General features: G+C 35.1%; 3 protein-coding genes across 5 annotated transcripts; all 3 read right to left on the reverse strand.

The window, feature by feature from the left end:
- Positions 1 to 1299: 1299 nt before the first annotated feature.
- On the reverse strand, positions 1300 to 4233 carry LOC111811532 (uncharacterized). Of its 3 annotated transcripts, none has more exons than XM_087117838.1 (4): positions 3763 to 4233; positions 3580 to 3690; positions 2765 to 2960; positions 1300 to 1520 (listed from the first exon to the last, which is right to left on the reverse strand). In XM_087117838.1, the coding sequence occupies exons 1-3, from the start codon at positions 3784 to 3786 to the stop codon at positions 2766 to 2768; spliced, it is 330 nt and encodes a 109-aa protein (XP_086973964.1). In that variant the 5' UTR covers positions 3787 to 4233; the 3' UTR covers positions 1300 to 1520; position 2765. The 3 variants fall into 3 exon arrangements, with proteins under 3 accessions (XP_086973964.1, XP_023554192.2, XP_023554191.2); XM_023698424.2 differs by having other exon boundaries at positions 2816 to 2960; positions 3763 to 4207; XM_023698423.2 differs by lacking the exon at positions 1300 to 1520 and having other exon boundaries at positions 2556 to 2960; positions 3763 to 4230.
- A 1582-nt stretch (positions 4234 to 5815) lies between these two features.
- LOC111811525 (bax inhibitor 1) lies at positions 5816 to 8001 on the reverse strand. Its single transcript, XM_023698417.2, has 6 exons — positions 7817 to 8001; positions 7078 to 7221; positions 6857 to 6948; positions 6403 to 6589; positions 6123 to 6278; positions 5816 to 6039 (listed from the first exon to the last, which is right to left on the reverse strand). The coding sequence occupies exons 1-6, from the start codon at positions 7931 to 7933 to the stop codon at positions 5983 to 5985; spliced, it is 753 nt and encodes a 250-aa protein (XP_023554185.2). The 5' UTR covers positions 7934 to 8001; the 3' UTR covers positions 5816 to 5982.
- Positions 8002 to 10195: 2194 nt separating this feature from the next.
- On the reverse strand, positions 10196 to 12077 carry LOC111811526 (bax inhibitor 1). The gene is made up of 6 exons (XM_023698418.2): positions 11898 to 12077; positions 11351 to 11494; positions 11134 to 11225; positions 10768 to 10954; positions 10519 to 10674; positions 10196 to 10415 (listed from the first exon to the last, which is right to left on the reverse strand). Exons 1-6 carry the CDS (start codon positions 12012 to 12014, stop codon positions 10362 to 10364), a joined length of 750 nt encoding a protein of 249 aa, XP_023554186.1. The 5' UTR covers positions 12015 to 12077; the 3' UTR covers positions 10196 to 10361.
- Between the last annotated feature and the right edge of the window lie 671 nt (positions 12078 to 12748).

The following is a 12748-nucleotide window of genomic DNA, read 5'->3' on the forward strand; positions in this document are numbered from 1 at the left end:
TCGAGGAGAGGAAAAAGTTGACTTTTTCAAAGGAGATTATTGGAGGAAGAAAGCTGGATGATGATCATATGGATTAGAGTGTTGAAAGGAAGAAGATAATTCGAGAATTCAGAAGCCATAGAGAAGAAAGGATGAGGGTTGTCAAACCGAATGAGCTCTAATACCATGAGAATATTTGCTAAAACCACCACACTTTTAGGTGGTGAAATTTCTCTAGTTATAATCATTTACAGAATAGAGAAATATTTGTCTATAATAAACGGTCAAATATGATACATATGGTAAACCATAATTCAAAGCTAAATATCCCTAACAAATTGAATATGCAGTATTTCTCTACACACTACACCACGTATGCACATATGGATCCACAAACGAGCTCATATACGTACCCTTGAACATGACCTTCAACTAGTGTACATTCACGTTGTCGGTATACTATAGAGGGAAGGGAGCGCGCATACCATTGTAGTATACACAATACCTATACACATCCATACCAACCCTAGCAAATATATTAATTTAAATGAGGTTGCCATGTCATCTTTTCTATAATTCAAAAAAAAAAAAAAGATTTTTTGAATAATTAAAATCAATAATTTAGGGATATTAATTGAAAATGACGTATGGTGAAAAGAGTTTTTTTTTTTTCACAAAGAGAATCAATTAATTTAATGAAATTTAAATTCATATTTGATGTAATTGGTTGTTTTATTATTTTTATATGGAATATTAAATCAAATTCATTTTCCTTTTATTTTGGACTACTTATCTCTTATAATGTCTTATCCTCCACACTTTACTATAATTTATTTATTTATTTATTTATTGTTTCTCTTTGATATTTTCTAAGATTAATCCATCCAAAATAGCTTACATACCCTTCAATAAATTTCTAGTTTAAATATTTTCAATTTAGTCCTTGTATTTTTAAAATATTCATTTTGGTACTGGTGCATTTTAATTTTTATTTACAAAATTTTAATATAAAATTTAGAGAAAAAAATAGTTAAAATGAAAATTAACGGACCAAAATGAATATTTTGAAAGTATATATACCAAATACTAAAAATATATCGAGACTAAAATAGTATTTAATTAAATTATTAATTATTTTTTCGCAAAATTTAACTATAAATTTGTGAGGATCAATTTTGAAATGAATGATTTTTATGGTCCCACTTGATCCACGAAATAGTTTGATCGGTGGATAATATTCGAATTGTCAACCAACGCATAGGCGTGGTGGTCATAAGTCTACATCATTCAATTAATTTTCGGTCGATTGAAAAAAAGACGAGATAAAATCATAAACATAATATACGACCCAAGTAGAAATGTATACACGTGTCTCTTTCATTGAAAGACAAAATATGCCAAGAACTAAGGATTCGGCTAGTCGAGATTTGTAAGTTGAAATGTCACCTCGACCATCATTTGATTTAACAAATTATTTATATACATAGCCTAAAGAAGCCTCGCTTTCACGTATATGCACAATTTTTCACTGTTTCATCAACCTGTATAAAGCTCAATTGATAAAGACATTGGTAATCTCAAAAGCATCACGAACAAATCGACGGTGATTTTCAAGTAAACATCAATCTTTCCAAAAAAAAAAATGGCATGTAAACCTTAATTTGATGAATCATGTGTTCATATTTAAATGTTGAAGAGGAAGAAGGGGGCATCAATGTTCTTACAAGAAAAGTCAAGAACTTGAATTTAAAGATTCAAATTGGTCCACCTTCCAAAATTCAAGATGTGGTCATTAACAACAAACAAAAAACATTAATGAATGGGTCAAGTCCTTGGGAAACCTCGTTCTCGTCACGGATTTTTAGGATAAAGTTGTGAGATCTCACATCGGTTGGAGATGTGATGTGAATTAAGCATTTCTTATAAAGATGTGGAAACCTTCCCCTACTAATCGTGAGGCTGACAGTAATACATAACGGGCTAGAATGGATAATATCAGCTAACCGTGGGTTTGGGTTGTTACAAAAGATGAACAATTCAAGGATAAGAGTTCGGCTGGCGGTGGGTCTGAGCTGAGCTGTTACAAAAGATGAACAATTCAAGGATAAAAGTTCTTGGGTGTAGTTCGAGTGATTCTAGCATTTAATCTGAATCTAGATGGATTTGATGGTGAGGCGAGGGTTTAGAATATTTGAAGACATCCTCCATCGGTTGGAGAGGAAACGAGCGGAATATTAAGAAAACTGTGAGATCCCACATCGGTTGGAGAGGAAACGAAACAATTTTTACAAGGGTGTGGAAACCTCTCTCTAGCAAACGCGTTTTAAAAACTTGAGAAGTCCAGATGGGGAAGCCCAAAGAGAACAATATCTACTAGTTGTTACAAATGGTATCAGAGCCAAAACATAAGGCGACGTTGAACCCCAAAGGAGGGTGGATGGTAAGATCCCACATCAATTGGAGAGAGGAACGAGTGCCAAGGGATGGATTGTGAGATCTCACATCGGTTGGAGAGGGTCGAAACATTCTTTATAAGGGTGTAGAAACCTCTCCCTAGCAAACGCGTTTTAAAAACCTTAAGTGGGAATTCTAGAAGAAAAAGCCCAAAGAGGACAATATCTTCTAGCGGTGGGCTCGTGTTATTACAAAAACCAACCTCCAAAATGAGCCCAACAAGGGTTTCAGTCAAGCAAACTAAGAGTAATCAAATCAGTAGCACCAAAATTGCACAAAAACAGACATCATTAATCTAATCAAATCATCAGTAAAGTTCTCACAGTATCACCTCATTGATTGTGTTGATTTTTGTCAGTTTGAAGGGTATTGGTAAATGTACCTGCCTCAGCTTTTTCAAACAAAGCCTGCTGCTGCATCACTTTAACCATGTTCTTCATAGTTCTTTCTTCTCCTTCGAGTTGTAGTTTCATTAATGCCTCTGCTTCTTTGTCAATTGGCTTGAAGTATTCTTCAATGGCAGACTCCTGCATTGTACAAAGTTCTCCCCATGTCTTATAACTTAAGTGAGTATGCTAATTCAGTTGAATACATTAATCCCCATGTCTTATAGAAAGTAAAGGTCGATCTCCCAATCTGCATTTCTTGTATATGTGTAAGTTCCTTCTTTTTGTGTGTGCTTTTGTGTGACGAGAAATATTAGGACCATACTATTGCACATCGATTGGAGAGAAGAACGGAACATTCTTTATATGGGTGTAGAAACATCTCTCTCTCTCTAACAAACGCGTTTTAAAAACATTGAGGGGAAACTTGAAAGAAAGGAAAGCCCAAAGAGGACAACATTTGCTAGTGGTGGGCTTGGGCTGTTATAAATGGTATCAGAGCCAGACACCGAGCGATGAGTTAGCGAGGAGGTTGAACCCCGAAGGGGGATGGACACCATGCGGTGTGCAAGCGAGGATGCTAGGCCCTAATGGGGGGTGGATGGGGGTCCCACATCGATTGGAGAGGGAAACGAGTACGAGCGAGGACGCTGGGCTCTGAAGGGGGGTGAATTGTGAGATCCTACATCGATTGGAGAGGAGAACGAAACATTCTTTAAAAAGAACATCTATGAAATTGAAGTAACAGAATAAAACTTACTGTTTCCTCTAACTTTTTATTTAGAGTTTGCATCTCCTCAACCATGCGACGAACTTCTCCTAAGATAGCCTGTTCTGGTACCTTTCTCATGGCAACTTTTCTTTCCTCCGCCTGGCAAAGGGTAAAACAGCATTACAACATATAACATTTGTTCGCAAACAAGTTAGAAACATAGCCCCTTACACATGAACACTTGAATATCCACATAATGACAATGAAATTCTGATCAAAATGAAGGTTTGAATCTTCAATGATGGTTTTAGAGCTCCTCCATTGCTCTCAAGATTCCAAGAAACCGAGCTCAATCCATCTCGCTTTTTCGATACAAACCATACAAGTTAAGTTGTCCCTAAACTCGACCATAAGTAATTTGTCTCGTCCTCGGAACAAAAGAAGGATGAAGAAAAGGAAATACCAAGCAAAGTAGGAAACCATTACTTCCAAATGGATGCTGATTCATTTTTAAGTGGGTAATGATAATGAAGTTGCATTTAGAAAGAAACTCATATTCGTAACTTCATTATAAAGACAGGACAAGTTAACCCAATGACCAAGAAAGTAACCTTCAGAAATATATTGATCAAACCAACAAAAGTATATCCTGAGAATGGTTAAGAAGATACTGATAAGGGAGGTATGGAATCTCGAGAAGAGAGGAGATGAGGTGGTCCCCCGAAGCGCTCAGATCCCACGAGTGAATAGAAGGTTGGATCTACATTGGATCTCCCCTGAATCGACCCATCTATCCTCCTAAGGAGAAGTTTGGTTTCAGTACACCATATATAGCTAATCGCTAGGTATTATATTTTCGACCAAAAGGTCATGTTAATGGATTCAATATTTTCACAGCTGAAGAACAGCTGACTACATTTCACTCATCTCTGTTCCTCAATCATTCAAATTGAAAGTTGTTCAAACAGGAATAATTTCTCATTTCTCAGCACAAAATGGCAGAGAACTGTGCATTTTCCCTCATTGGGTTCTAATTTCAGTGTACATGATAACCAACTCGATCATTTCAAAGCCAAGAACACCATGATAGAACAAGAACCCAGGAATATAAACAGCATGATCAGAAGAAAACGGAAGCAAAATCGAAAGATCCAACACCAAGTACCTGTTAGCGTCTCAAACCTGAAGGATCGAATCCGGCGCTGTTCATAGCCGGAGAGGACCCTAACGTAGAAGAGGGATCTTCGACCAAACTCTAAAAGCTTGTCCATCCAAATCCCTCCCTGCAAACTCAAGTAGGATCCAATCTGTAACTCAGGTGGGTCAAATCGAAGGGAAATTCACAACCCATTTACAAACTGAATTTCGCAAATGGGTTAAAACCATCAATCCATTTGGAACCAACACAGTGGTGCCGAGACTCTCATTCTTTCCCTTCTCTTCGCGATTTGCTTCCAAGCTTATATACAGCTTCATCGAGCTGGGGTTTAAGAATTAAGATGATTTTGCTTTCGTTTACATCATAATTCTGCTTTTTGTTTATGAATTTGAAATTCATTAGTTTTATATCTAATGAATTTATTGATTTAAAAAAGGAGTCTACGTTGATTTTGAAATTGAAACAAAATTGAAATTTAACCTTATAGTCATATTTTATATTAGTTAAATTATGATCCTATTGACCGATTTAGAGACTAACACAAACTTAAAAATTAAAAAGATTTATTATATACTTTTTAAAATTTAAAAATTTATTATACACGAAACAAACATGTAAATTACCAATTTTTTTTTATCTTAATAGGCATGTTTAGTTGTGAGCAACAGAAAAAGGAAACGATCAATCACATTGAAATGATCAAAAAAATAGCTTTAAAAGATGTAATCTTAGTTCAAATTATACAAGAAGCCGAACATTGTGAGAAAAATCATACACCGATATAAACCAATAAACACATAAAGACAACCAAGAACATAGTCCAAATGTGTCATAAAATGGTACATATATGACAAAAATTCCCTTTAGAGTGTTTGACTTTAAATTAAAAGTAAAAAACAATCTCTAAACAAAAAAGTAAAAAGTGATTCAATTTTTTAAAGAAACTTTTGGGAGAAGGTGTTATGTTAATCAAATGGGATTGGTTCTGAACGAAATCACCTAAGACACCTGAGAACCCACAACATAAGGAATGACAAAGATTAAGATTAAGAGATATCCCTCTCTCTCTCTCTCTCTGACATCCCTTTTACAGCATGGGAGAGAGAAAAACATACAAAACAGATGTGAAATTTAAGCACCTTCCATTGTCCATTGTCCATTGTCCAATCAGAAACACACATCAATCAGTTCAGTTATCACAAAATCCATTACAATCTACAAACAACATCCAAACACATTGGGGTTAACTATACTATAACAGAGACAGAGAGTTCCTTGAGTCCCATGCTTGTTCAGTCCCTCCTCTTCTTCTTCCTCTCCCTCTCGTTCTTCTCAGCTGAGTTCTTAAGCTGCACACCATAGTAAACAAACATTTACAACAATTCCCATTTCAGCTAATCAACCAATTTCAACACAAACACAGCTTGCTTACCATTATAATCAGAATTCGGACAAAAACAGCGACGAAATCGGTGAAGAGAGTCAATGCGTGCTTCACGTAATCCATATCACCCAGATGTGCCTTCTCAATTATCTCCTGAGTATCAACTACCATGTACCCCACGAACACCAACAGCCCGAAGTACAACTACAGATGCAACAAACAAGCGAACAAACAAGACAGTATCAAGTCAGACCAGACCTACTGCAATTTGCTGATTGCTTCCACTACTTCCAAGCCATGGAAAAGATATAAACAGGAGTATCCATACCTCAAACTTGAAAAGGGCAGTAGAACCACCGAATATAGAGGAGGCGAAATGTAGCCAGAGTAACATTGATACGCCCGAAGAAAGTAAGCCACCGAGATAAAGGAATTCTCTTCGTCTTGCCAACAAAGCTGCTGCTGAGAAACAACCGAAGGCAACCGCAGTTCCCACAAAAGCGCTCACAAGAACACTGGGAACAACCAAATTTGTGAGTCAATACAAAAATAATCAGAAGCAAATATCGATTCCCAAAATCAAGTGAACATTGTATGTGAGCTCCCACGTCGATGGGGGAGGAGAACGAAGCATTCTTTATAAGAGTGTGGAAAGCCTAAAGAGAACAATATCTACTAGCAGTAGACTTGGGCCGTTACATGGTTAATGCCCACTGCTGATATATCAATGGTGTACCTACATATAGGAATTCAAATAAATAACCAGCCAGATTTGATTTTACCTCGGGTCAATCTCGACAGCCAGATGAATCAAAGGACCAATCGAAGCCCCCTCAAGAAGGGCAGCCCCCAATAAAATAGAGGCCCTCTTTTTCTGAATACAAAAAATGCGTGACACAATACAAAAATTAGAATGTTAGCAACAAAAACAAACAGAGAGAGAATGCATATATACAAAGAAGACAAATATACAAGGGAGAAAAGAGGTTATAAAACAGCTTACCTCTTCATAAGGAGGGGTGGCCATTAACCATGTGATACATCCAATAGATGCAAGTGTTGTGAGAATACCGCCAATGTTCCAAAGTATATGTAGATAAGCTCCAGCAGCAGATGCCACTAAAGCACAACCAAGAGTGAGGTAAACCTGCAGATTTGACGTACTTAGCATCATTAGTCCATTTGATAATAACACATATCGATATAGGTGCATATGTAAACAGGAAAAGAAAATTAAAACTAGAAAGAATCCAATGAACTAATTGGTTACGTTCAGCCAAGAAGAACCAGAAGTTTCAACTCTGAGGTAAAAACTGAAAGCCGAAAAGTATATACCATAGGGAGTGTTTTTTTATCAATTCAACCCAAATCCAATCGAGAATTTCTTCACCCAAACACAATTAAATCCTCTGTTCTGAGGATCAAATTCAGCCGTAGTCCCATGTTCAATAATTCATGTACCATTTAGATTTCCTCTACCAAAAATACCATTTAGCTAATTTAAAAAACAAGATAGTGAATCATCCAATATTGTGGAAAACCCTAGACCAAAATTGAAAGATAATTCATCAAATTCTTGTCTAAACCCATTCAAAATTAACCACCACGCCCATGAAAAGCATAAAACAAGAGCCGAAAATATCAATTAGAAACATCGATTCTGTAAAACTGTATAAATCAAGATCCACGCTGAAATATATATAGAAAAAAGGCAAACAAAACGAATTTGTACAGAAACTGACCCGCTGCAGATGAGATTGAACGGCCGGTGAAATCTGCCGGAAGTTCTTGAGGGAATCATAGCTCCAACGGCTTCTGGATCCGGATTGAGAATCGAAGAAAGACGAGAATGCGTCCATGGCGTTGAAAAAATTTCTTAGAGAGTACGTCAAACAAACTGTGCGTAAAACAATCCCTTCACGAACGAGAGATATATAGAAATGAAGTCAAGTTTCTAGATTATTCGGATTCTCTATTTTGCCCCTGTTATTTTAACTTAATTACAAAAATGGGTTTTTCTTTTTTATTTTATATATTATACGTAATATAGAAATTAAAAAAATGGTTTTTTATTGAAAATGTCTCTATATTTTGTATAAAAAATATTCATTAATTTTTATCATTTTATTAATATTTTTAAACTTTCAAAAAAAAAAATTGAAAAATCTATTAGGACATCACATACATACATAACATGACATCGTACATCATCGCATATCGTATATAAACACAACGTAACATCATGGCGCATGCTGAAGCTACAAGGCATGCGCCATCATCATACAATTCTTCCAACTCCAACAATAGGATTACTTACCGAGTATTTCTTAAAATACTCAAGCAGTGTGCTACTCTTATATTTTAGGTAAAGGTAAAGCACCATTACATGGACGATAGTGATAGGATCGTAGTGCGCCCTGTGTCACGGCGATGCTCGTCCAAGGCGGTTGCACATGGCCGCATGCCTAGGACAAGCCAAACCCTTTATGTCTTTCCATATTCTAGTGTTTTACTTTTGTATTTCTAGGAAGTATGACGTTTCAGAAATATCATGTCTAGGCCTGCCAGACATGAAATGCCTCATAATGTACTATATGGGGATACGATTAGTTGTCAACTTCTTCCTACCTAAGGTTATATATTTGTAAGTCATTGTTATTTCTCTCTTGCTTGCTTATATAACGTCTCTTCCAAAAATCTCTCTTTCGAAAATCTTAAAATCGAGGCCAGAGGCTCGAGCATACGTCGCTTGGCCGTAAGCGACGCAAGAACGAATTGGCTTAACTCACTTGTCGTTGGAAAGTGAGTGCCGCACAATCGCAAGTCTGCTGCAATCAAAAGTGCGATTGTGACACCCTAAACCCTTGCATGGATGAGAGTAAGATAGTAGTATGCATTATTTTCTGTTAATAGTTTTATAGAGTAATTTAATTAAAACATCCAAATTAATATTTAATATATTATAACTTGAAAAAAGAAGAAAATAAATTTATTAAATTTGATGCATTAAGTATTAAAATAACTAAATGATATGAGACACGCTAAATAAATATATTTTTTAAATGAGTTGAATATAGTGTGATATTTTGTTATATTTATAAATGTTTTAAATAAAACGTAATAGCTAATATATTATATTAAATATTGAAATATATTTAAATTTGGGGAAAATAGATAATATTATTCGAAATAAATAGAGAATTGTCTAGACTTTTCCCTCGAAATTTATGGGAGATTTTATTATTATTTATTATTTGAAGAAAATTTAATGCTAAGTGATAAGCAGGAAGATATTAGGGAGAAAATTCCAGATGTTGGAGAGAAAGTTCCAAATCTTGGAGACCAAGTTTTAAATAAACTTCTATATGGTTAAAATAGAGGCCATCACCTTTGGTTCGATTTACATATTTTATTTTAATTTTTAATAAAATAAGATATGAATTCAACTACTTACCACTTTACATGTACTGAAATGACCGATTACAAAAAGCTTGGCTAAGAAGATACAAGAGACTTATACATTGCATCTTCAAAGCCTAACCAGTGTACAAGTTAAAACAAAGACTTTCGAGTCCAAAAATCTTTATAGAATTAGATTAGCATATCAGTTAATATTCACGCAATTATGAATATTAATAAAACTTTTTTTAAAAAAAATAAGAGCATTTTTAAATTATTAAGTTAAAATTTTACTAATTTGTCCTACATTGTTTACAAAAAGAACAGTAGACATAAAAATATTAGTTTTAATAAAATGAAGATTTTAACAAAAATAACACATCATAACAAAAATGGAAATAATAAATAAATAAAACAAAAACACAGGTTAATTCTTAATCTCACCGACTGTGAGGGAATGAAATTATCTCAATCAAACCGACTTAGACGACTGACTTGTTTCACACGCAAACCTTGACTTACTTAGAAGGCTTCAAATGGGGATGCCCACCAAATTAAGATTAAATTAAATTTACCAAAATTTCACACACAAATATGTAATTTGTTTTTTTAGATTGAAAATAAAAAATATTCGTAGCTTCATGACATATATATGACTCACTTTGCCCATAATTCTCGAATAAAAAAAGCACAAATTAAAAGTCGACAATGAACCGGAGAAGGAAGCAAGAACATTACATTTCACAGCGGTGGAAAAGTAAGAAACAAAAATTAAGTCCCTATCTTATTTCTCTGCTTAAACAAGCAAAATTACAAGAACAGCCTACCACAATTTACAATATATCCACCACAAAGCGTAGCATTTAGCATTTAGCATTTAGCATTTAGTCAGTCCCTCCTCTTCTTCTTCTTCTTCTCATTCTTCTCTGCAGTGTTCCTTAGCTGCACAATGGTAACCCAATTGGTAATGGAAAAGAAACACCCATTTCATATTAATCAGCCGAAGTAATGTTTATAAGCTTAAGCATTTAGCACCACAACTCACCATTATAATGAGAATTCGGACAAAAACACCGATGAAATCGGTGAACAGGGTCAGTGCATGCTTCACGTAGTCCATATCACCAAGATGTGCCCTCTCAATTATCTCTTGAGTATCAACTACCATGTAGCCCACGAACAGCAAAAGCCCGAAGTACAACTACAAGTAAATGCAGCAAACCAAGTGAAATTGAGGTCAAGTCTTCTACAAGGGGATTATTTCTAACTCCAAATTCAACGGTGATATACGTACCTCAAATTTGAAAACGGCAGTAGAGCCACCGAAAATGGAGGAAGCGAAATGCAACCAGAGTAACATTGATATACCAGAAGAAAGTAGGCCACCCAGATAGAGGAATTCCCTGCGTCTTGCCAACATGGCTGCAGCTGAGAAACAACCAAAGGCCACCGCAGTTCCCACAAAGGCACTGACCAGAACACTGGAAACAACACCATTTACAAAATCATCACTCCTTTAGAACCAAGAATGTAAAAACAACCCCAGCAAATTACAGAGACCGAATAACCAGATGAGCAAATCACAATACTACGGTCAAAGGAATAATAAGAACTATTCACTACTCCAAAAGATGGAATAAACAAAGAATTCATAGCGTACCTCGAGTCAATCTCAATAGCTAAACCAATCAAAGGACCAATTGAAGCTCCTTCAAGAAGAGCAGCCGCCATTAGAATAGAAATCCTCTTTTTCTGATGACAGATAACAAGACAAACAAAAACATAGATATTAAGAACATAAAATCAACAAACAGAGAAAGCATAAACATAAATTACACATACAACAGTGAGGTAACAAAATGGTTAAAGATACCTACCTCTTCATAAGGAGGAGTGGCCATTAGCCATGCGATGCTTCCAACACCTGCAAGCGTTGTGAGAATACCGCCAATGTTCCAAAGGATATGCAGATAAGCTCCAGCAGCCGATGCAACTAGAGCACAACCTAGAGTAAGGTAAACCTGTAGATTCGAAATACTTTACAAAATTGATTCTATAGAAAGAGAGAACTCACAGATCAATTGCATGTAACATCCAACAGCTCAAAAGAAAATGGAACAAACGGAAAAAAAAAAACCTATCGAATATAAGAATCCAAGAGACAACACTACGAACCATCAAAAACCGACCGATAAAATACATTCTTACAGAAATCTTCGAACCTAAATCGAAAATCTATTAAATTCATTTCGTTTAAACTCATTCACACAACAACAACCACGTGCACGAGAAACGTAAATCGAGAAATCCAAAATCCTAATTTAGAACCATCGTTTCTGGATGAAATCACGACAGATATGGGAATACATCGAAAGAAAAAAAAAAGAAAAAAAAAAAAAAAAGAAGAAGAATAGAGGAACGGACCATCTGGAGATGAGATTGAACGACCGGAGAAATCTGCCGGAAGTTCTTGAGAGAATCATAGCTCCAACGGTTTCTGGATTCTGCTTGAGAATCAAAGAAAGATGAAAATGCTTCCATTTGATTGTTTCGAGAACTTACAGAGCAAATACGAACGACGACGAACCGAAATTAAGGAAATCGGGTGTCCATTGAAGAGTTATATATGGATGCAGGCAAGTTTCTAGATTATTCGGACTCCCCGTTTTGCCCCTGTTCTTTACAGCTATTTACCAGAAATGGTTTTTTTTAGTATTTTAATTTTAAAATATATAACATCTATTAATATTGAATATAGTTCAAAGAAACTTATAGATTCATCTAGATTTCCAAAAAAAAAAAAAAAAAAAAACTGAATTTTTCCACAAAATAAAAATTACTAATATTGGTTAGGAAGGTCAATATTTTTAATTTTAATATTAATTTTAAGAGTAGATGAGGTTTTATAAATTTAATAAAAATAAATTTGCCAAGGAAAATTCGGTTTTATTATGTAAAAAATGACTATATTTATAGCTAGAACCGCGATAAAAATAAAATCGTAAGCAGAATATCATGTCAAAACAAACAATTTGTCATAAAATCATATATATGATTAAATATTGGCATAAGATCATATCAGTGTAACTAAAACAAACATTCCCTCCCTTACACTGATAAGGCACAACTAAATCTTTTTCAACATTCCCTCACTTAGACTCATGATGGAGTCTTCAGATCAAACGTTCGGATCTTGACAGACACCAAGCAACATGCGTAGCTTCTCTAACACAACTGAGTCAAAGGTTTTGTCATGATATCAGCCACTTGCTTAG

This window comes from Cucurbita pepo, chromosome 15 (assembly GCF_057944985.1).
Source record: "Cucurbita pepo subsp. pepo isolate OVF chromosome 15, ASM5794498v1, whole genome shotgun sequence".
Classification (NCBI taxonomy): Eukaryota; Viridiplantae; Streptophyta; class Magnoliopsida; order Cucurbitales; family Cucurbitaceae; genus Cucurbita; species Cucurbita pepo.